This window comes from Malaclemys terrapin, chromosome 11, assembly GCF_027887155.1.
Source record: "Malaclemys terrapin pileata isolate rMalTer1 chromosome 11, rMalTer1.hap1, whole genome shotgun sequence".
NCBI classification, from domain to species: Eukaryota; Metazoa; Chordata; order Testudines; family Emydidae; genus Malaclemys; species Malaclemys terrapin.
The window spans coordinates 20,801,318-20,825,025 of NC_071515.1; the positions used below are offsets into that span (position 1 = coordinate 20,801,318).

Consider the following 23,708-nt stretch of genomic DNA (forward strand, 5'->3'; position numbering starts at 1 on the left):
AGTGGAGGCTGCCAGACTGGCACTCCTTTAGGTCTATCTGCTACAGAAACAAAGAGTCTAGGGGTCTTTCTGTTCAAGTAAAAGACTAACACCCTCAACGTTTAGCATATAAAAAGCAGACTTTTTGTGTAGACTGATGCAGCTTAGGGAAAAAGAAAAAACAGAAGGTGACTAGCTTGGCTGACAAAATTCAGAGGACACGTTAGGTAAGAACTTTCAATGAGGTTGTAAGAATACCTTCTCCTTGGAGAACAAAGTAAAGGGGGGTCTGCCATTAGAGTCATCCCAATCCTTCAAGCAGCAGTGATTGCCACCAAGAAGGGTGTCTTCATCATAGACAGATGTAGCAGTGAGCACATTGCTAATGTCTCAAAGAGTTGTTTCATGAGACAGTTAAGAACCATGCTGAGATCCTAAAGCAGTGAAGGGGCTCTAATATGCAGAAAAAGATTAATAAGTCCTTTCAGGAATTTTGCGATGCTTGGATGAGCAAATACTGGGAAACCTTCTATTGGCACATGGAAAGCTATTCCTGTTGCTAAATGAACTTTGACGGAACTCATAGAAAGGCCTTAATTTTTTCAAATCCAAAAGGTAATCCAAGACTGAGAAAAGAGACAACTGCATGGGAGAAAGAAGGCGCCAGTTACACCAAGGGTTATATATTCTCCATTTCCGAAGGTAAATATGTCTAGTGGATTCCTTTCTGCTATTTAAGAGTATCTGTTGTACTTCCAATGAACATGTGATCTCTAGTCCTGAGAACCATTAAGGAACCAAGCCTTGTAGGTGCAGGATGTTCAAACTGGGGTAAAGCGTCTGACCCACAACCTGAGACAACAGTCGAGGCTTGATCAGGAGCCACCACAGATGGCGAGAGGTGAGTTTGATGAAGTAAAGAAAGGAAACTTGTCTTAGCCAAGTTGGTGCAATCAAAATGTCTTTGGTTTAGTCCTGTCTGATCTTAAGGACATTTAAGAGCAACGGAGTTGGAGGATACGCACAGAAAATACCCTTTGCCCATGTGTAACAGGTTACTCTGCTCACCACTGGATGGTGCCACGTCCTGGCAGTTCTGAGGATTAGCTCAGACAGGCCAATGCTTCTTCCAGTGGTTACATCCCATTAGCTTCTCCTCTGCAGCCCCTCTCTCGCTCTCAGGAGCTGCTGCTGTCCTCTTCATGACTCAGCCCTCCAATCACTATTGTGGTTTCCCCTTTCCCGGGGGGGGTGGAGGGGAAAGTGTATGAAGGTTCCTGCTCTCCAGTAGTCTCAGGCAGTCTTCTCCTTCACTGCCTCACAATGCCACTCCCGCAGTGGCTGGCAGGGGAGCCCCAGGCCCACCTTCTACTCCAGGTTCCGGTTCAGGGACCCTCTACACAGCAGCTAAGGTCTGTTCCCTGCACCTTGCTGCCTTTCCCTGAGCCGCTTCCATAAATCCTTGCCTTCACCACTCTCCTGGGTTTGCCAGTCTTTTCACTCCCTTCTCCCAGGGAGTAACTTCAGGCAACTTGTCTCTGCAGCCCCCCAACATTCCTTCCTTCTCCCAGGGCGTGACTGCAGACTTCTCCCTGCCCCCTCCTCTGCTTCCAATTTCCTGTCTATTGTAGAAGCCCCACCTGTCCCTCTCATTAATTAGCTACCTCCAGCCTAAAGCTTCCCTGTTTGCAGACAAATCAGCTGATTCGGCCCACCTGGCCTAACTCCGCTCTTGCAGGGCCAGTGTAGGACGCATACCCCATCTCACCATGTAATGAGGAAAGTGTCTCCTAGAGATTGGGGACTGAATCTCTGTCTAGAACAGAATTTCCTACACTTTGTGTTTGCTGCTACGGCAAAAAGGTTGACCTCTGAAAATCCACAAGCTAGAAATATTTTGTTGAGGACACGAGAGTCCAACTCCCATTCGTAATTTAGAGAAATGTCTACTCAGGTTAACCTGTGCAGCAACTGCTCTGAGAGGGGGTCCCTGAAAAGGGATGGGGAAAGGGGTTGAAAGGGCAGGGTGGAGGTAAATTGGACAGTATAACTTGAAGTAATAGCCTCCAATACCCATTTGTCCAATGTTATAGCCTCCCATCTTTGATGAAATAGAGAGGCAGTCATCAAATTGAGGAAGGGGGGTTGTGTCATGCAGCTGATAAAACCTAGTCATTGGGTGGTCGGGTCTCATGACCAAACCAGCAAAACTGGCATTTGCGTGATGGTGAAGGCTGGGATAAAGCAGTCAAGGTAGTTGCAGGCTTTTTCTTTGAAAACCTCAACCTCTTAGCCAGTGGTTCAGTGGCCTAGGGAAGGTGGAAAATAGAGCAGGTTGGGATCTTTGTACTGATTGAGATCTGCTAAACTTCCTTTTATTTGCAGGCATGTATATCCCTAAAGACCTAAGTGTTGCCCTAGAGTAGGTTATGAAGTGAGTCATCCATGGAATCTGCAAAAAGCTTCTGACCACTGAAAGGTAAATCTTCCACAGTTGATTGATTCCAGTGAAGCTGGTCTCTTAGTAGTAGCATTCTTTGGTACTAAGCCCTTTTCCGCTGAGGTATGGGACTTAGTTGGAATCTTAACATGCTTCATGGTTCTTGAAGTACTCAGAGCCTCACTAGCACTCTTCTCAGAGCCTGAGGTCTCCGGTGACTGGATCTTATTTGATAAGGCGCTCTCTATTGTTTTCCTCCTCTTATCTCCTTCCTTTCCCCATATTTTGGGCAGCTGTAGTAGGGAAATTTTGTTATCCCTTGGAAAAACTGATGGATTCATAATACACCATTTTCTGGGAAAATAGGAAAGCCACTATAAGAAATTATTACTAGTAAAATTTTCAGATGAAGATTGGGCACATATTTGATTCAGCTATGTAGGTCATAGTGCAACAGCTTCCAACTAAATGCAGAGCCTTTTAAAATTTTGTTTTGATACTGTGGTAATGAATACCACAATAATGCTAACAAAACAACATCTGTTTTGTGAACTATAATTTGTATACTTGAAATGTTTAATAAATGTTTTAAAAGTAAGCAGGATTATGTAGAGATTTGTAATAGATTAATTATTTCCTCTCAATCTCTATTTTTAGTATTAAAATAAGGGAACAGGTAGCATCTCTAGCAAAAATCATACACTATTTCGGTTATTAGAACCCAGCATAAAGCATACATCGCTAATCTGCTTCCAAACATGTACCTCAGGAAGTCCTCAGCTGGGACCCTGGCTATCTATTCTCTCCAGAACTTTCAAATAAAAAAACCTGGGTTTTTATTTGATGGAATTGGACAGATTAGTACTCCAATACTCTTTGGCCTGGTCTACACTAGGAGGTTATGTCGAATTTAGCAGCGTTAAATCGAATTAACCCTGCACCCGTCCACACAACGAAGCTATTTAGTTCGACATAGAGGTCTCTTAAATTTGATTTCTGTACTCCTCCCCAACAAGGGGAGTAGCGCTAAATTCGACATGGCCATGTCGAATTAGGGTAGGTGTGGATGGAAATCAACGCTAATAGCTCCGGGAGCTATCCCACAGTGCACCACTCTGTTGACGCTCCGGACAGCAGTCCGAGCTCGGATATTCTGACCAGCCACACAGGAAAAGCCCCGGGAAAATTTGAATTCCTTTTCCTGTCTGGGCAATTTAAATCTCATTTCCTGTTTGGACTTCGTGGCGAGCTTAGCAGCACTGGCAACGATGCAGAGTTCTCCAGCAGAGGTGACCATGCACTCTCAGAATAGAAAGAGGACCCCAGCATGGACCGATCGGGAAGTCTGGGATCTGATCGCTGTGTGAGGCGATGAGACCATGCTTTCGGAGCTGCGATCAAAAAGACGGAATGCAAAAATCTACGAGAAGATCTCAAAAGCCATGACAGAGAGAGGATACAGCCGGGATGCAACTCAGTGCTGCATGAAAATCAAGGAGCTGAGACAAGCGTACCAGAAGACTAAAGAGTCAAACGGACGTTCCGGATCCCAGCCCCAGACATGCGGCACTGCATTCCATTCTAAGTGCGGCCGCAACCACTACCCCACCACTGACCATGGACTCTGAGGATGGGATATTGCCGACGGCCGCTTCCTCGGAGATGTTAGCAGATGGGGAAGATGAGGAAGGTGAGGAGGACGACAAGGCAGTCAACAGCGCTTACAACGCTGATTTCCCAGACAGCCAGGATCTCTTCATCACCCTCACAGAGATCCCCTACCAACCATCCCCAGGCATTAACCCTGACCCTGAATCAGGGGAAGGATCAGGCGGTAAGTGTTTTAAACATGTAAACATTTATTTTAAACAGAACAGGAATATTATCAATGGGTTTTTCATGATTTGTTTGCCCTAGGCGCTTATCGTTTTAGTCCTTGGCAGTGCAACTACTGCAAAAGAATCTAACAATGTCCGGTTTATCATGATTAGTTTGCCCTAGGCACTCTACTTTTTAGTCCTTGCCAGTGCAGCTACTAGAAAAGAAGGTCTATATGTACGGGGATAGAGCAGAAATCCTCACGGGACATCTCCACGAAGCTCTCCTGGAGGTAATTGGAAAGCCTTTGCATGAGGTTCCTGGGGACAACGGCCTTATTGTGTCCTCTGTAGTAGGAAACTTTTCCTCGCCAGGCTATCATCAAGTACTCTGGGATCATTGCCTTGCAGAGCATGGCGGCATACGGCCCTGGTTTTTGTTTTTGCTGGCTTTCACGCAGCATGCGTTCTTTCTCGGTCTCCGAGGGGCAGCATACAGGGATCTTTCCCGGGGACAGCCGCGAGGGGGTGGGAAAGGGGCAGAGTTCATGCTTGCCGGATTGCCGGCAGCAGGAACTGGCCAATGATAGGAGCATTGCTTTGAACGTGACAGGAGGGCACAGCTATAATTTAAGTTTTAAGCAGCCAAAAGTCTACGGCTTACCATGTCAGCCTGTTACCCGAATTCCGCTGTCCTGCCCCGGTTGTCTGATCTCCACTGCAAGACCGCAGGCACTGAATGCGAAGGCCGAAAATTCGACCTTGTCCTGAGTGTGCATGTGATAGGTGCTGTGCATGGTCTTGTTCACAGAGAAAGACTATGTTCATTGTTCACAAAAAATTATCTTTGTGAGGAATTCACTCCCTTTTTCCCATCCCACAGCTGTGAATGTCTCCCGACCTACCATGCCATCCCCCTCGCAGAGGCTGGCGCAGATTAGGCGGAGAAAGAAAAGGACACAGGACGACATGTTCTCAGAACTTATGGGCTGCTCCCGAGCCGAGTCGGCACAGCAGACCCAGTGGAGGGAGAACATGTCTCAATACCAGTGAGCACACAGCGAACGGGAGGAGAGGTGGCGGCAGGAAGACCAGCAGGCGACTCAAACGCTGCTTGGACTAATGAGGGAGCAAACGGACATGCTCCGGTGCCTTGTGGATGTTCTGCAGGACCGGAGGCAGGAGGACAGAGCCCCGCTGCAGTCTCTCTCTAACCGCCATCCCCCGCCAAAGTCCCATACCCCCCTCACCCAAAGTTCCAAAAAGGAGGGGTGAGTCAGTAAGCTTCTCCATCTCCCCCTTGAGATGTCCAAAAGCACACTCCACCACCATTCTGCACTTGCTCAGCTAGTAGTTGAAGAGTTCTTTTGCACTGTCCAGGGCGCCTGTATAGGGCTTCATGAGCCAGGGCATTAGCGGGTAGGCTGGGTCCCCGAGGATCACTATAGGCATCTCCAGATCCCCAACAGTTATTTTCTGGTCCGGGAACTAAATACCTTCCTGCAGCCATCTAAACAGACCAGAGTTCCTGAAAACACGAGCGTCATGAACCTTGCCCGGCCATCCGACGTTGATGTTGGTAAAACGTCCCCTATGGTCCACTAGTGCTTGCAGCACCATTAAAAAAGTAGCTCTTTCGGTTAATGTACTGGATGGCCTGGTGGTCCGGTCCCAGGATAGGGATGTGAGTTCCATCTATAGCCCCACCGCAGTTTGGGAATCCCATTGCGGCGAAGCCATCTATGATGACCTGGACATTTCCAAGGGTCACTACCTTTGACAGCAGTAGCTCAATGATTGCGTTGGCTACTTGCATCACAGCAACTCCCACGGTAGATTTCCCGACGCCAAAGTGATTCGCGACTGACCAGTAGCTGTCTGGCATTGCAAGCTTCCAGAGGGCTATGGCCACTCGCTTCTGGACAGTCACGGCTGCTCGCATCTGGGTGTCCTTGTGCTTCAGGGCAGGGGACAGCAACTCACAAAGTTCAAGGAAAGTTCCCTTCCGCATACGAAAGTTTCGCAGCCACTGTGATTCATCCCAGACCTGCAGCACTATGCGGTCCCACCAGTCCGTGCTTGTTTCCCGGGCCCAGAATCGCCGTTCCACAGCATCAACATGACCCATTGTGACCATGATGTTCACTGCGCGTGGTCCCGTGCTTTGCGAGAGGTCTGTGCCACTCTCAGACTTCATGTCCTCACCGCGCTGCCGTAGCCTCCTCTCCCGATTTCTCAGCATCTGCCTCTGGAAAAGGTGGATGATAAGCTGCGAGGTGTTGACAACGGCCATAACTGCAGCGATGGTCGCAGTGGGCTCCATGCTTGCAGTGTTGTGGCGTCCGCACTGTCACTCACCAGAAAAGTGCGCGAACTGATTGCCCGCCGGCGCTTTCAGGGAGGGAGGGCGGGAGTGATGGTTGGATGACGACAGTTACCCACCCTCGACACATTTTTTCCCCCAGCAGGCACTGGGGGCTCGACCCAGAATTCCAATGGGCAGCGGGGACTGCGGGAACTGTGGGATAGCGGCCCACAGTGCACCGCTTCCAATGTCGACGCTTGCCCCGTTAGTGTGGACTCACAAAGTCGAATTACTGTCCTTAGTGTGGATACACACATTCGACTTTGTAATATCGATTCCACATATTCGATTTAAGTACAATCGAAATACTCTCGTAGTGTAGACATACCCTTAGTGGCAGTGTAGTACAGTACCCTAATAATTATCAGTATGTCTGCTTCATAGTATTGATTTTGGTGCAAAGAGATATTTTCTTGATGCCTTCATTCATGTTTTCAATACAGAACATATCTTTGGGAAAGCTTATTGGTATCAAATCTAGTCCTCAGCGCTACCAATGCTAATAGCTGCTAAAATGCAAGAGTACAAGTGTGTCAGTGTAATTATGTCTCATTTCAGCTTGGTGTGGGGTGACCATGGTTGTGTTGAAACCATTAAATATCATTGTAGTAACATTTTAAAGAAATTATCACAGTATTAGAATTTACCATATTAGGTAAAGACATACCCTGCAATTTGCTGCCTCCAGTTTCGATACGGATCATAGAGACTTTCACAAAAAGCCAATGCGTGTCTTACAAACTCTTCTATAGGTGATTGATCTGCCACGTCTTTCTCTTTTGTTTTGCTTTTTAACTGAGAGAAAAGAAACAATTATGATCAGAATGCTTCTAGGAACACAAATTGTGGAAGAAAGAAGTCCAGCAACAGAGTTAAGGCTGGGATGCTCAAGAGACCTTAAGGGTGTTGGGCATCCGATTCTCACTGACTTTCAATGGCATATTTGAACCTGCCTCACTTAGGCTCCTTTGAAAATCCCAGTCCAAGCTTCCATTCCTTCTGCTTTACTGAGATATGCAATATACAATGTACTAAAAATAATTATCAACTCAAAGGTTCTACTATCTTCATGATATACGTGCATAACACTCACGGCTGCTAATGGCAATTTCACATATACACTGTGGGGAAAAAGACCTCCACAATTTTAAATATTCCCTACCCAAATACTTCCTAAGTATGGCTGACATTTCAACACGCACCATAAACTGAAGTATTGAAATCACCTCCTAACTAAAGAAACCAATTCTTCTAAAATAATTCTTTTAACTTCAATTGCTTAGAACACATTTTAAAACTGTTCTATTGAGACTTTTCCGATGCTTGTAAATAAGCAGTAAAAAAATGCATTACTGATCAAGAACAGGGATCACTACATATAAACATGCAATGATTGAGCCTTCTCTTCAGCCTTTCATTCACTCCTCCAACTTAGTATAAACTGAATACTTGGCTGTTCTAGAGTACTCTCAACTAAGGATTGTAAAGCCTAAGTAAAAGAATCCTCAAATTATTGCAGTAACATGGGTAGGTATTGTCGTTCTGATTTTAAAGATAGAAAACTGAGGTACAGAAAGAATGTGTGACCTGCCTAAAATCACACAAGACGTTTGTGGCAGAGTTGGGAAGAAAATCTAGACCCCCTAGTTCCCAATCTTGAGTCCCCAATCCTCCTTCTGTATTTCTAGCAGCAATATATATATGAGAGTTGTAATTCCACGTACCTGCTGAATGTAGAGTGTAGTCATGGTGATGATATGATTAATGTAGGAGCAAGTCCCAATTTCTTCCACATTAGCCAGATTTCTGTAGGAGCAACATGAGCCACAGTTGTTTGTATATTGTAATATTATTTGAACAGGCCTCTGGAGCTTTTTTTTAGCATTCAATATAAAATAATACACAAGTGTCAATATTTTTAAAATATCCACAAAAATAATATACTGTAATGTTTAAGCCTCTCACATTAAGATACTATACATATACATATGTGTCTTCCAGCTAGAAGAAAATTAGAGTACAGTCAGAGCTCCAGTCATGTCTGTTTTATCTGGAATCTCAGATTTCAGAAGTTAAATTGATTCACAGAGCATTCTAAATAAACAAAACTCAGAAATGGAATCTGATACCAAAGACAACAATTATTCCTCTGACATCACTAAGAAAACTGGTGGCTTAGCCACAAATGGTTTCTAAAACTCCGAGTGAGTTTTCCATAGGCCTATTCTCAGTTTTAATTTAAAAAAAGATAGGCATCTGAGCGTATATTTTTAGAACACTAAACAAATCATAAAAGGCAAAAGAAAACCACTTCTGCTTGCATATTGTAGGTGTTACAAACACACTTCTCAATCCTTGAGGCATGTGAACTAAAATAAGGAGTTCAATGACAAAAAAGGATATTTTTTCAAAGACTAACTAAAATTGACAAAGTACAGAAATCTGAAGCTACAGCTACTACTGTTTCCTTAACTTATCCTTAGAATTTTAACACAATTTGGGCACAATTGTCTCTTGCCATACAGTGCCTTTTCATTGTTCCGGCAGGGTGAAAGGACCACAAGGTTGGAAAAGGTTCCTGAGGAATACCCCCAGCAAAAGGAGATTTCTCTGGCCGGAGTAGAGCTGGGTCCTTTCTAGACCACCTCATGGGGACATATTGGAGGTGAGGAGTGGACATGGCCAGTGAGAGAGCTAGGCTCATTTTGTAGATATTCCTCAGGGGACAGTCGCAGAGTGTAAAATAGAGCAGCCCTGTCTCAATAGACATTGTTAGAGAAAAAACTGTTGTATTCTAAATTGTGTTAATGAACAATTTAAAATTTGGGAGGAATGGACATTTTTAGAGCTCTACTTATATGGTTGCTTGGGATATGGTTAAGCGATATCACAAAAAATAAGATAAAAGTTTCAGAAGATGCCAGTAATATAAAATAAAATATTTTCCTAAACTATTTAAGGGGCACGTAAATATGTTAAGAATGTGAATCAACTTTCCCTGGACTGTTCCCTGGGAAGTTATTTCATGGCCAAAAACATATTAGCAATCTGTTTAAAAAAAAAAAATCTTGTTTCCGTTATGTAACATAGATTTGAACTTTCATATACACAGTTTAAATACAAATAATATGCTATCATTTTCTCCACTCAGTCCCTTTCTCATCATGGCCTTCTTTATCCATATTACTGTTTTTTTTTTTTCTTTCATTATACCATGTGTTTTGACTGCAATATGGAGAGTCTCTGTCTCTACTGGGCAATGTTTTGTCACACTGTACGTGTATTAAGAATCTTGATCTATATCATTGTAAGTAAATCAAGATTTCCCAGATAAAACAATATACTGGTGAAAGAAGCAGCCAGACCGAATAAATACCTGCAAAGGATGATAAAGAATTTGACAAGTAAAAGTGACAGGGCTTGTTGCTCCTCCTCTAGTCCATCTGACATTTTTTGGACACATTGTAGCAGCTGAAGCCTCAGGACCTGCAGAATATTGTCAGGAAGTAGTGATATTCCAGGAGGTACATCATCCACCCTTTAAAAAAATACACAAAATAATTAAATGTATGTAAATAAATTTTTTTTATTTGTACATCTTGTGTATCTGTGTGCACTGTTTCAAGCCACTATAATACACATGTTCCTAAATTGGGGCTATTGTGGTTCATAAACATTTGCTGGTGATCCACAAAAAACTGCCTGGTCACATTGTGCCAGCTCTTCCTCCTTGTTCTCGGATGTTAAATTGTATTGAAAGGCAGCTAAAAATACATTAAATGGTTTTCTTAACATTACTTTTCTGTGAAAGTAACTGCTCTAGTTGCCATAGGAAAAACTAGGGGAACTGGTCCATGCAATCCCAAATCAAGGAGAAAGTGATACAAAATATATTTTCTATATTAAGATATGGGACACCCTATTAAAAATGTTTACAATCACTGGTACTGATCAAAAGTAACCAAATAAATACAATATTAACTACAAAGTAGTCACTGAAGCCCAATTACTCAATATCCACAGTGAAATTTTTCAGCATCCCAAGTATACAAGACACACAACTAAGAAATTTAATGGGAATATTACATGTGAGAAAACTGGAAAATAAGGGGTCTGGCACACAGAAATCCCCAGCAATCCATCTGATTCCTGGCACTTGGCTGGTGCATTAATAATTGCTGCCCCATCATTACTAGTTTCTGGAGATCAAACCAGGAAATAGATTTGTTCCTCTACTTATTTTTAAAAAGCAAAGAAACAGAAAGCACAATACTGTTATGTTGGCACAATCAATGTATCCAAGTACTGCCATACCCAGACTTTACCCTAGGGAACCATTATGCATTCTCACCAGTTGATCTTCCTACGTTCAAAAGATTTGTGTAAAATATCAGAGAGGCTCAGAAGAAGAAAATTACAGACAAAAACAGCAGCAAGGCCAGAACACACAAGACTGCTATATAGATTATTCTGGTTCAATAACATCCTGGAAATGCTCAGATGCGCTGGAGCAGCAATGTTTACTATAGACTCCTTCTGTCATTATCTCACTTGCAGGGAGCGCAGTTTTCAGTCCAAGAGCTGTTCATTCATTCTTTCAGCTGATGAAGAGATGCTCTGTCATGTCAGCTGTCTGACCTAGGGGGGATACTTCAGGGAAACATATAGTAAATGGTTATGGGAAAATGAAGAGCTGGGCAACAACTGGAGGACCCAGCCTGCAACAGCCTTTAGTTAGAACCAGATATAGTAAGCGAGAGAAATCAACCTCTAAAATCAGGTCCAACTCCAAAAGTGGAATTTTATGGACAGGGGGGAACAACTATTCAGATGGTACCTACCAATATTTAAAAGGAAAATATAGCACTATTTGGGGCCAAAATAATTTGTATCTGTTAACACTGGAGAAAAAAATCTCTGCAGAGGAAAAGAGGGGAAATTGATATAGTTTGCTAAGCCAACCAGAGAGACTCTCTCTCCTAAGTAGAACCCACTGGTATATATGTAAACCTTGTATATTTCCAAAATATTAGTACCATCTAGCTGAACTCAAAGTACTCATATACAGTAGAGCTGTGCACACTCTCCTGATCCTTTAGAATGCTATACAAGTGCTGTCTGAAATAGACATACAGAGACAGAGCAACTACTACCTTCCACACAACCTCCAAAAAAGAAATGCATCTTTCTGGGAAGGCAGCCTCCTTTTTCTAGATACCAGTGTATATGTCCACATTTTGCATAAGCCAATGTACACAGAATCCTTTACAGGCCACAAATTTCTCGATTGATAATTTAAATTAAGCTGGACAAATAGCTTTCCAAAAAGGCCAACTGTAGTTTCTCAGCAAGAGGTTTAAATGCTGCACAGTAAAGTAAGCAGCAACTCCCTCATGCCACACGCCCCCGAAGACAGGGTGACCAGATAACAAGTGTGAAAAATCGGGACAGGGGGCAGGCAGTAATAGAAGCCCAAATAAAAAAAAAAAAGCACCAAATATTGGGACTGTCCCTATAAAATCGGGACATCTGGTCACCCTACCCGAAGACAGGCTGACTGATGAGACAGAGGGGGAAAAAAGCCTCAGGGAGCAAGACTGGAAGTTATTACCAATTCCACATTTTCTGTGCTACTGTACAAGCCACTGGGGAAAAAATTATAACAAGAGATTGTGTGCAGAGTAAAAAAATGCCCATTTTGGTAGAGCTGCTCTGACTGAAAATATAATACAGGTTTATTTGAAACAAGCAAGATTTCTTATCCCTCCTGGAGCAAGATTTTAGCACATCACCGCAGCAAATCAGTCAGATTTGTGGAGGGTACATAAAGCACAGTATCAGCTTTTCCTAGCATAGCTAGCTGTGTAAACAAGACTATTTCAAAGGGGAATTGGAAAATCTTTTGAAAATCTGGTATTAACTGAAGTTTGTTTTTTGTATGTATTTTTTCTTTTAAAGACATGGGTCAGAAGTTCATCCACAAGCCAAGATAAAATTCTAACATGTGTACAGATTCACTAGCCATCTCACTTCCTTCTCCAGAAATGGAGATCTGAGCCTAAGACAGACTTGTTGAGGAAATCATAGTTAATACTAAGGGACTGCAACACAGGGCCAGGCCTGAGAGTAGGAGTATGCTCTACACTGCAGACTAAGCCTGGGCTCTGACTCACGTTTGAGCCCAAGCACCCCTTCTGTCCACACACAAATCTCTCTGACTCAGATCAACGAGCACTCGGGACCCGGTTATAGGATCCTGCTAGGAGTGTTGGTCAGAAGCTGATTTCCCTTGTAACTCAAGTCCAAGCCCTGTCATTTTGCAATATGGACACAGCTCAAACTACAGATCTGAATCAGAAGATCTGCATAGCACAGTATGATGTGTGAGCATGGCTGTGAGACTTGGGTCCAGCCACTGTAAACCCAGGTTTACAATGCTGTGTGGACACTCAAGCGCTGGCTTGGAAACACTGAGTCCAGAAGCCTGTAACCCAGACATGGGTTTACAATGCGGTGCAGATCTACAATAGGAGAATGTGATAGCAGAGACATGAAGGAGGCTACACTGGCAGAGATTAGGAGGGGTCAGAGATGCAATTCATTGGTAACTGTGAACCGCTGTCTTTAATGTATCAGCAAATCATCAAAACCTGGAAGTGAAAGAAATCTGATGCATCCGTGGACCTAATATAATTCTCTCATTAATTATTTTCTCAATCTTTGCATTAACATGGGTGAACATGTTAATCTGCCACATTAATTGTGTGAATGGAGTCAAACCAGCTTCCAACTGTTGTTCATCCTGCTGCAGTTTAACCACAGATTAGCATTTTTACAAAAGGAAGCACACACTTAAAAATACAAAAACTGCAGAAAATCAGACTTCACTTTTTAGCCATAAACTCTTGACAAATGTGCTATTTGTGACTGTGTCCTAAGTCATTTTTATGTAGGTCTGAACTCATACCATAAAGTATGTAAAAATATGTTTGATTTGTTTTTCAACAACTTCCTTTAAGCTTCTTTGTTGTAAATTTAACAGCATGTAAGCCAAAAACAAAAGGAAAACTGATAACATACTCAAACTGCCTTTGCAGTTATTAAACAGAGTAAAAATTTCTTCCCCATTCAGCAGGGAAAATAACCTCTAACCAGCTGGTAAGACATTACCCTTTCAATTGTAAATATAGTAAGATGCAATAGATGCTTTGAAAAATGCAAAAATAGTAGAGCGACAATCTCTCATCTTCAATGTACACAGATGTCAACAGATCTATTATACTGCTGAGTACTCATCTTCCCAATGGAAGTGGTATAAAACCCACTGCTTGAAACACTTAAATCTAAACTAGACAAAACACTATAAAAAACTATAGGTAGCAATCGTGCTGAGGCATGGGGCTGCAAAAGAAGACCAACTCTACAACCAATAGTTCTTTCTCTGGCCTATAACACCTTACCATATATGTTTTATCCACACTTCCAGAACAAATTAATTCACAGTTTTTTGAGATATGTATTACACAAAATGTGATTTTTCAGGTTCCCAAACTTGGCATACAAAATTTAAAAGGAAATATATTTTTATGTGCAGAAAAAGATGTTCTTATAATCAGACCCACTTGTGGTATTACCCATTTAGATGCAAATCTCAGTAGTGCCGAGTCACTCCTTCATGCCTCAGAGACAAGTAAATTAGAGTTCCATGAAGTCAGCTGTGTTTTGGTCTTTTTTGCTGATAAAATTGAAGTCTCATATTCTCTTCATGGACATAAATCCCATGGCATTTTTCATTAAAGTAGGGTGCCTTAGTTTGTTCAAAATTTCCTCTCCCTGCCCTGTTTTGCAACACTCATTCTCAGCTGCCTTTCACTCAGAAATGTCTATCCAGTGCTGCATGCATATGCAGTAGCCGTAAAGCATTTTGAGATCCTATCAGATGAAAGTACACATAGCATCTTTCTCTCCCTCAACAATTCCTCATTTCAGCTTGCAGAACACAACCACTTCCAGAATCGAAGGGAGAATTAGCTTTTGATTAAAATGTATAAAGGTGAACCAACTCCGAGACACAAATTAGAGATTAGCTTTGGTACAAGTGAATGTCATGGTGTAATGTGCAGATTATAAAGTGATATCTCCATATTTATTTTGAATTATTTGTTTCTGATTCTTTCGTATTTCTTCTCTTTGAAATCCTGCACCATCGAAGTTACAACAATTTATAATGTATGACAAAATAAGTCCAGAAGGATGTCACCAAATGTGATTATATCTAAGCGCAATCAGGGACAGAAACCGATTTATTGTTAAAATGAACATAAACTGTCTCATAATAGGATATTTATTTCTGGCCATCAAAACACAATAGTCACCTGCCCTCTCCCTTATTTTGGCTAGACATTTTCTCTCTACATCTGTTACAAAATGAGTCCAATCCTAAACAGTCCTACTCTTTTAGGTCACACTACTAATCCTGTCATTAATCTCAGCAAAATACCAGATTTTATATTGAGCTCTTGAAACTATCACTCTGAACAATGAAGACACTGTCATTGTTTTTGCACAGTTTATCTTTAGGTTTATGTTTTTTCTTTTTAATCTTCTGCCATGTTGCTATTGAAAAATAAAAACAATTCTGTAGTTGATACACTTCCGAACACTTCTAATTTAGTCCAGTTATTCCACTGTTAACATTTCTCATACTAAACTTAATGTTATAGAATGACAATTTAGAAGTTATGCCCTTTTAGGCAAAAAATACAACCCTATGAAGATACACTTTTGCCTCACCAAAGCAAAACTGACAGACTATGCAATACAAAACAGAACATTTTTAGTTTTTGTTATAAATTGGATATAATCAATTCTATATGAATATATTATATTCACTGAGAAAAGTATTATTACACATAGCTAAGAAAAAGTACACTTTTAAGATGCTAGGACCCAATTTCAGGGTTCAATGTTTCCTTGCAACAATTGTGGACACTGCTAATACCTAAATGAAACCTGATCCAACATTGATAGTAATGGATTTAGGACCAGAACCACAGTACAGGGAGCCTCATTCTCTGCATTCATCACTATCACTTAAGACAGTATAATATTGGCTACAGTACTATGGCCAACTCTCATGATTTTTTCCCTGAGTCTCACAGTATTTGGTTTTTCTTCAAAAGCCCTAGTTCCTAAAGCCATGCTTTCAGTGTAAAAAAAAAAAAAAAAAAATTCTAGCCCTCATGGCTGTGAATAAAAGCTTGAGAACATGAACCCTGAAGGCTCAAAAACTAGAAGGCATAAAAGAACCAAACATTTATTATATTTTAAAATCCATGCTTCAAATCAATCTCATGATTTTTCAATGCTTGGGGCTGGTAACACTGCTGTTGCAGGACAATATACAAAAGCCTGTACTAAGGTCTAAGCAGACAAGTAAAGAAGCAACTTATTTTCACATTTTTTCAACTATATTAGTCAAATTTAGAATTTTATCTCATCCTTAATATTAAAATAATCCCAGAGATTAAATTGCAAAACTATATCTACTATCCAGATCTTTCCCTTATATATTCTTTTAAACCACCAAAATATTATTTCACGCATCAGGCTTACTGCAGAATACTTATTTCAGCAACATACAAAGAGCTGTAATAAGTAAATTTCTGCTAACAAAAACAAATTTATGTTGATGCCATTTCCTGGTTTGATGCAAATACCACTGTTTACCTAGTTTCATCATTAGCAACCCAAATTTGACCTTTAAAGAATGGGCCTGTGAGTGCCAGTCAAGAAATACTGGTGTGGAACAAACCATTTTAAACAGGATTTGGAGCCCAGAACACAGCCAGGTATCAAACACAAGATGAGCAGATCTGAATTTCTACATACCTCGTGGGAAGCTTCTCGAAGTCCACATCCAGAAATTGTTCATAGCTAGAAACAAAACTGTCCAGCCAAAGCTGCAAATAATCTGGGTCTTTCTGTAAAGTGAAAGGAACACATTAAGAAAAATTGTTATGTTTACTGATGATCTACAGAATTGTATGAGAAATGGTATTATCTACAAGAAAACATTTAAAAATATTACTTAAAAAAAGCTTTGATGGGGAAAATTAAATTTTTGGCCCAAACCAAAAGATTTTCATCCGAAATTCTCAACTAAATTGAGCTCTTTCCAATTGGTTACACATCCATTTTAGTACTTCGCTGCTTCCTGGTATCAATTTCAAACAAAATATTTTAGACATTCTATAACAAGCCTCAAATACTCTCCAGTGGTTGTCAGCTTCCTAAAAGATGCTAACTTTTTTTTTAAATCAACATATACTTACTAAAGAGATTTAAATAAAATGCTCTGTATTTTGCACTAGAATTAATTAGGATGACACTAGACCAGGGGTTCTCAAACTGGGGGTCGGGACCCTTCAGGGGGTCACAAGGTTATTATTATGTCAGCCTCCACCCCAAACCCCACTTTGCCTCCAGCATTTATAATGGTATTAAATATATTTAAAAGTGTTTTTTAATGTATAAGGGGGGTTGCACTCAGAGGCTTTCTATGTGAAAGGGATCACCAGTACAAAACTTTGAGAACCCCTGCACTAGACTCTTGCTTTAAGGAATGTAACTTTTTTTTTTTTGCCCCATATCCCACTTTCTGTATCAACTCAATATAGGACTCAAATTGTCCAGTATTCCAGCAATAACCATGCAAAGGATCATATATGGAATAAAAAATGTATAACATGTGCACCGTATATAACTTCATACCATGAACACCACATTGGGGAGTGATCTCTATTACAAATACACTTTTCCATATTTTTCATTGTTGTATTTCATCTCCTGGCAATAAGGGGGTCAGTCTGAACATGAATTATTTTTTGTTCTTTATTATAGCACCCAAAAGACTACTATCACGATTGTGCTGGGTGCTGTACAAATACTAAAACCATCCCTGCTACAAAGACCTTATAATTTAAATAGACAAGACAAAGGGTGAGTGGAAAGACCAAGTGATCAAAGTAATGACTGGTTGACATCACGTTAGTAAATTAGAACTAACATGACATCAGCCAACCATCGCCTGTATCACAGATAGATGTCCAGGGGTTCTGAAGATACCTCTCTCTCAAGCCCAGCTCCTGCTGACACTGCTACCCTAGTTACCACCTCAGAACGAGTCTTTGTGCACTGGGCAAGGACTGGCCCCCAAGGAGGCTGCTATTTCTCTCCCATCTCACGTGGTTTAAGGATATGCGCACTAAGGGCCCAGTGTGGGGCTTGGAAAGGCATCCTTGTTTCAGTGTCTTATGGACAAAGTTTTTTGTGTAAAGGCATTAAAGACTCATTGGTAGCATATTCTAAAGCAAAAAAGAAAAAAAAAAAATCACACTATATACCAATACTGGATGGTAAAAACAACAAGGAGTCCGGTGGCACCTTAAAGACTAACTAAAACCTCACTTCAGAGATTTTTTACCTATGAAAGCTTATGCTCAAATAAATCTGTTAGTCTTTAAGGTGCCACCAGACTCCTTGTTGTTTTTGTGGATAAAGACTAACACGGCTACCCCCTAATACTAGGTGGTGAATCACTCCCAGAAAAACAGGAGCCTTTGGCTTGTTTGTTTCTCTTTTTAAAAGATCCATTCACATGCAATTTACAAATTAGTCACTACCTGCACAACAGCATGGAAAGAAGTAGACCTGGGACTAGCAGAGAAACAAAAACTTGTTTATCTCGTTAGAGCATATTAGTGACATTCACTATCTTTTGACTAGAGGCCAAATTCCATTCTCAGGGCACCACTAAGGGCTGTGGTTGCTGGCATTTCAGTGGGCGATGTCACTAAAGCTCCCCCCTCCCATACATTCCTATCTCCCTCTACATTCCTCCCTTACACTGCAGGGTTCAAAGTGAGTAGTTTGCAGAGGGAAAGAGGGATGTAACCTTGACAGAAATGTTGGAAGTACTGTCCCCTTGGAAAGCTTGTCACAATATCTGTCATTTGGTGTACACGCATTTCAAAAGGCAAAAAAAATTGATTTTTCAGAAGTAAACTGATGAACCAGAGATAAGCCTTCCCTGGCAGAGATGCTTTGGCAATATCTAGACATACACAAAGTGTAAATTCAAACATTCACATATTATTTATCATAAAATTTTGGCCTTCAACTTATTTTTGTTCTGCCTTCTTTTTCGCTTTTCCGATACTCTATTCCATTTTTGCAACAGCTGCACTTCTCTGACAACACAGATCAAAAAGCTCAGGGTGAAGCATGTATAGTGGGAGACAAAACATTCTGAGTCAATGGGATACAGCTATGGAATAATCTTCCAGAGGCGATCGGGCAAATCCAGTCTGACCATCTGTAGGAAACGCTGCAAAGCCTTCCTCATTGAGAAAGCCTTTCTCCATAAGTAACACTTGCAGTATGGACATCTCTTTCTAATCCCAAACCCCTAACAGATGGGTGACACCTCCTAAAACAGGCAGGCAAATAAGCTGTTAATCATTTTCAAGATACTTTGTTTTATAGAGAAAATGTATTTATTCAGAACAAAAGCATTATGAAGGCTGGCTGGTCACTGGTTAACCCTGTCATTGGGAGAGAATAGGATGGAAGGTCCTGAACTAAACTCAGACTTGATAAAATGACCACAGTGAATTGCAGAAGGAATTGCAGTCTAAATCCCCAGGTCTGGAGAGCGAGGAACACAGGTTCCCATTCTGAATCAGGTGATGGCTAAGGGGCCTGACACCTGAGTGGGGTGCCCTGAAGGAGGCCACAATATGATTTAAAGTGCAGTGCTGTGATATAGAGACAGGCCTTTTCCTTCCTCTCCCCCTCCCTCAACCTTCAATGTCTGTTCTTCAATCTTTCCTTCCCTCTCCTTCTGCTTTCTCCTTGCATTACATTTTGTTCTTCCTTCCCATCTCTTTGGCTCTTCTTATCCCCTTCTCCCTCCCTTCCTCCCAATCTCACTTTCTCTTTTTTAGCTGATCACTCTCAGGCTCTCCCTTTTTCACTCAACCTCTCAGTTCCTTTCCACGATCTCCCAACTCCTACTCCCATCTGAAAAATACTCACTTTTCCCTTTCCAATGCTCCTCCTCAGGCGCTCTCTAAAGTACAATTAAGAGGTGTTTTAGAGGTATTCATTATATTCTAATAGCCTAGTGTAGACAAAGCTATGCATATTTTAATATGTTCTAAGCTGGTCAAGCTATCATGATATACTGAAATCTATTTCCATCACTTTAGACAAATTACAAAAAGATAGCTGCTCTATTACAATGCTATTGAAATTTGGGAAAAAAAATTCAAGAAACAGTAGAAAGAAATACCCAACAATAAAGTTAAATTGCAGGCAATGGAGAAGTAGATTCACTTACGCCACCTCATTTTCTTGCCAATATTCTCAAGACAAAGTACTCGGGTAGATGCTGCTATGACATCGGCATCTAACAATCAGTCGTGTCAAACACAATAAGTCAGGGCTGGAGATCAACCATTCAATTAATATAGGTTTGCTGTCAAAGTTTTAAAGAAAGTCAAACCACTGAAATGTTGGAAGTCACTGGCTAAGCACCTGAACCCAGAGTTTGTTGAAGTGATAAACCAGTTTTTGACGGCAGTAGCCTTTTTTGCAGATACAGAATTTTTTTTTCGTTTGAACTAGTTCATTCGAAGTTGAGAAACTGACTCAGAGTTAAAAAAAAAAAAAAGCTTACTTTCTGTTTCCAATATATGGGTGGAAAAGAATGAGATCTACTGGTTCTAAAAACTTGATGGATGTGGAAACCAGACACATAATTAGCTCAATTTACCAGCATTAGTAATTCCTTCATTTAATAAATAAATTAGTTTTAAATGCAAAGCATGTTTTGATAAACATTTTCCCTTATGTATCCATCACATTTAAGGTAGTTTCATTTATCTAATAAAAAAAACATTTAAATGCTGTTTTTATGTATTTTTAATTGAATTCCAATTTCCATCTAAAGGCAGCTTGACACAAATGAGTAAAAAAAATAATCTATTAAATAAGAAACGCCTCTGACCATTTTCTAACATGAGAGTAAAAATTAAGACTCTGAATAAACGTAAATTAAGCTATATAATTGCTTGGATACATGTATATAAATACTGCATAGAGTATAGGGTTGCCATATTTAAATAGTGAAAAAAGAGGACACGCCACGAGGGCCCCGGCCCCGCCCCCATTCCAACCCCTTCCCCAAAGTCCCCGCCCCAACTCCACCCCCTCCCCTGAGCACCCCAAATTCCTCCTCCTCCCTCCCACCCCCCGGGCTCCAGCTGCTGCTGCGCTGGGGAAGTTGCTTTGGTCCCCGCCGCGGTGGAGAGTGGCGGGAGCCGGGAAAGTTGGAGCCCAGGGAGAAGGCAGCTGCACGCTTGGATGCCGCCGCCGCCTCCATGCCCCAGCAGATCAGAGGAGTTGCTAGTTTTGGCTTTGCTGCAGCCATTCTCACTCGGGGTCCCCTTACCATGCCTCCCTATTTTCCCGGACATGTTCGGCTTTTTTGGAAATTCCTCCCGGACGGAGATTTGAGGACCAAAAAGCTGGACATGTCCGGGAAAATCCGGACGTATGGTAACCCTAATAGTGTATCTTCCTGATTAGCAAAAACTACCAACAAATAATGTAAATCCATATTTCTTTGCAAATCTACGTTTTAAATGGATATACCAACCAATGAGAATGAACTCTCTTTAGAAAAATAACTAAAAAGTACAAATGCATAACAAAATTAAAATCAATTATTTAAATCAAGGTTTCAATCCTGCTTTTTGATTAAAATTATGATTAAGATTGATGATTTAAATCAATCCACCGTGGTATCCACCTCTCCTAGATGGGGCCAGTGCAGCCAACTGTAGACTTGAGAAGTTGAATATGTAGACAACCAAAAGTAAATGATGGACAGGAATTCAGACATACCAACATCCAAAAAAGAATGGTCTAAAAATAGCATAAAATGTTTTTAAAATGTTGCTGGCTTCAGATTAAACTATTATTGAAATATCAGATTTACTTTTCTTGATATGGTTTCAAAATTTTCAAATGTAGAAGCTGTAGTAATTTATTTTCTAATAACCCTACAGCAAATTATTTTCAGCAAACATATGGATTGACAGTCACAGGCATGTAAAGACTTCAACAAACAGAAACGAGGGAGAAAGGGAGCCATTATTTCAGTAATTACTAGAGTATCTTCTTGGTTAGGAGGGGACAGAGTGATACTTTACAAATGGAAATCCATACGTTTATAGCTATGAATGTGTTCTTTAATTTGCTTAGCCTACAACTAAAATAATGCTCACTGCTAGCACAGAAACTGAATCTATTTACTTTCCAACTGGCGGAACTGATGTTTTCTTTGGAATGAATAAGCTCTTTTTGAAATGTAAAGTCGAATTACCAAAGCGATATTATTCTCAAATAAATTTATTTGTTGACACAGCTGAGCTCCATCTTTAGATGACAGTACACTTCTGTCATAGTGTTGGCAAGTTATGCAACCAACTCCATATCAGACTCCATATTTGGTTTATCAAAAGATAGTGGGGGAAGGAAGTCTGAAAAAAATTAGGTTAAATGCCTGTTTTGTTCCTTTTTAATGGATATTGTTTTATTCTCAATCTACTTCAATCTTAAAAATCAAGTAAAGCTCCTTATCCTTAACTTTTAATCCCTTTATAAGACTAACAGTGCAGACGAGCAGTAAAAGAGAACGTTACCAGACATGAAATACCGGTATGTAAGAAATAAATGATTATGTACACCACAAAAGAAAAAAAGCTAAAGATGTTAAACAGGGCCACAGATTTAAATATTCTAATACTTGTGATGCACAGAATTAAATTCATCTTTGCGAGTTAAATGCTTGTAATGGGGGTACAGTTAACACAGCAGTGGGCACTTATTTCCTAAACATACATATTATATATCTAATATATTTTTGGTAAAACTAAGAGATACAATATTATCTGGCTACTACATGTAGCTTACTTTTTTTTAATTCAACAATCTCTCTCCTCACCCTCCAAGCCAAATTATTATTCTCAGTCATTAGAATTATGAGCTTGTATGTCACAACACTGGTGTAAAGAAATCTTCCTTGGTACATAAGTGTTGATACAGTCATTGAGCCAAGATAACTATAGGTTTTCATCCAAGTGACAGCACAAAACAACTTAAATCAAGGCAAGAAGGAAGGATAAAGTGTAGGCAAATAAACTATCTAGTCAAGCTTCTTCCTTTTTCACACTTGTAGCTAAACCATGATCAGCCCAGCTTCAGCAATATCCATCACGGACACTCGTTGTGAGCAGCCAGTCATACAAATTTTAATTATGAGCAGTCCTAAGAGATTGAACTCATAGTGGGGAGTGGGGATAGTGGTCAAGCAGTCACAAAACCTATGAGCTCCTGGAGATGGGGGCTGAATACTCACCTTCAGAGGTATACTTGGTCCTACCTCTACATAAGGGGAGATGGACTAGATGACCTCTTGAAGTCCCTTCCAAACCTACATTTCCATGATTTTATGATTCTTGAGGGCCATCCAATTTGTTTAGAAGACATCCCTTGGTTTGCAAAGTTGGAGTTTGGTGTTTTTAAAATACCCATGTCTTCGCTTTCCTTAGATATTATATTTCCATAATATAAACAGATACTTTATTAATGGATATCAACTCCTTTCTGTGCTTTTGGTGTACATCCACTGCATATCAGTAGTTTCTTCTTGCACAGAAAGACATTTTACGGTAAATTTTGACCCCCAATTTAAAATTTAATAAAAGTGGTTTTAGAATATTTTCCTGTCTGATTCCTCCTTCATTCATTTTCTTCTCTTCTCCTCCTCCTCACAAGGGTTTTGGGTTTTGATGGGGGAAGAAGGGGTAATTTTATTTTTCCACCACTTACTCTCTTTCCATGATGTAATTTGTAAACCAAACAGCAGCAGAACAGTGGGCAGGAGTTCATGTGCCAGAATCTTGGCAAGTGCATTTGAGTACTAAACACTGTTACATATTGGCATAGAGGTAATAGCATTCATCTAGTGTGCGAATAG

At 40.7% G+C, this 23,708-nt stretch overlaps 1 protein-coding gene across 4 annotated transcripts in view; it reads right to left on the minus strand.

Moving 5' to 3' along the window:
* Positions 1-23,708, minus strand: part of NBEAL1 (neurobeachin like 1) — a 152,694-nt gene that overhangs the window by 111,899 nt on the left and 17,087 nt on the right. For all 4 annotated transcript variants that reach the window (XM_054043889.1, XM_054043888.1, XM_054043887.1 and 1 more), the window contains exons 3-6: positions 16,493-16,584; positions 9,978-10,139; positions 8,326-8,407; positions 7,269-7,396 (exon numbers count right to left, since the gene is read on the minus strand). In XM_054043889.1, coding sequence (XP_053899864.1) covers positions 7,269-7,396; positions 8,326-8,407; positions 9,978-10,139; positions 16,493-16,584 — 464 coding nt within the window. The remainder of the gene's footprint in view (positions 1-7,268; positions 7,397-8,325; positions 8,408-9,977; positions 10,140-16,492; positions 16,585-23,708) is intronic.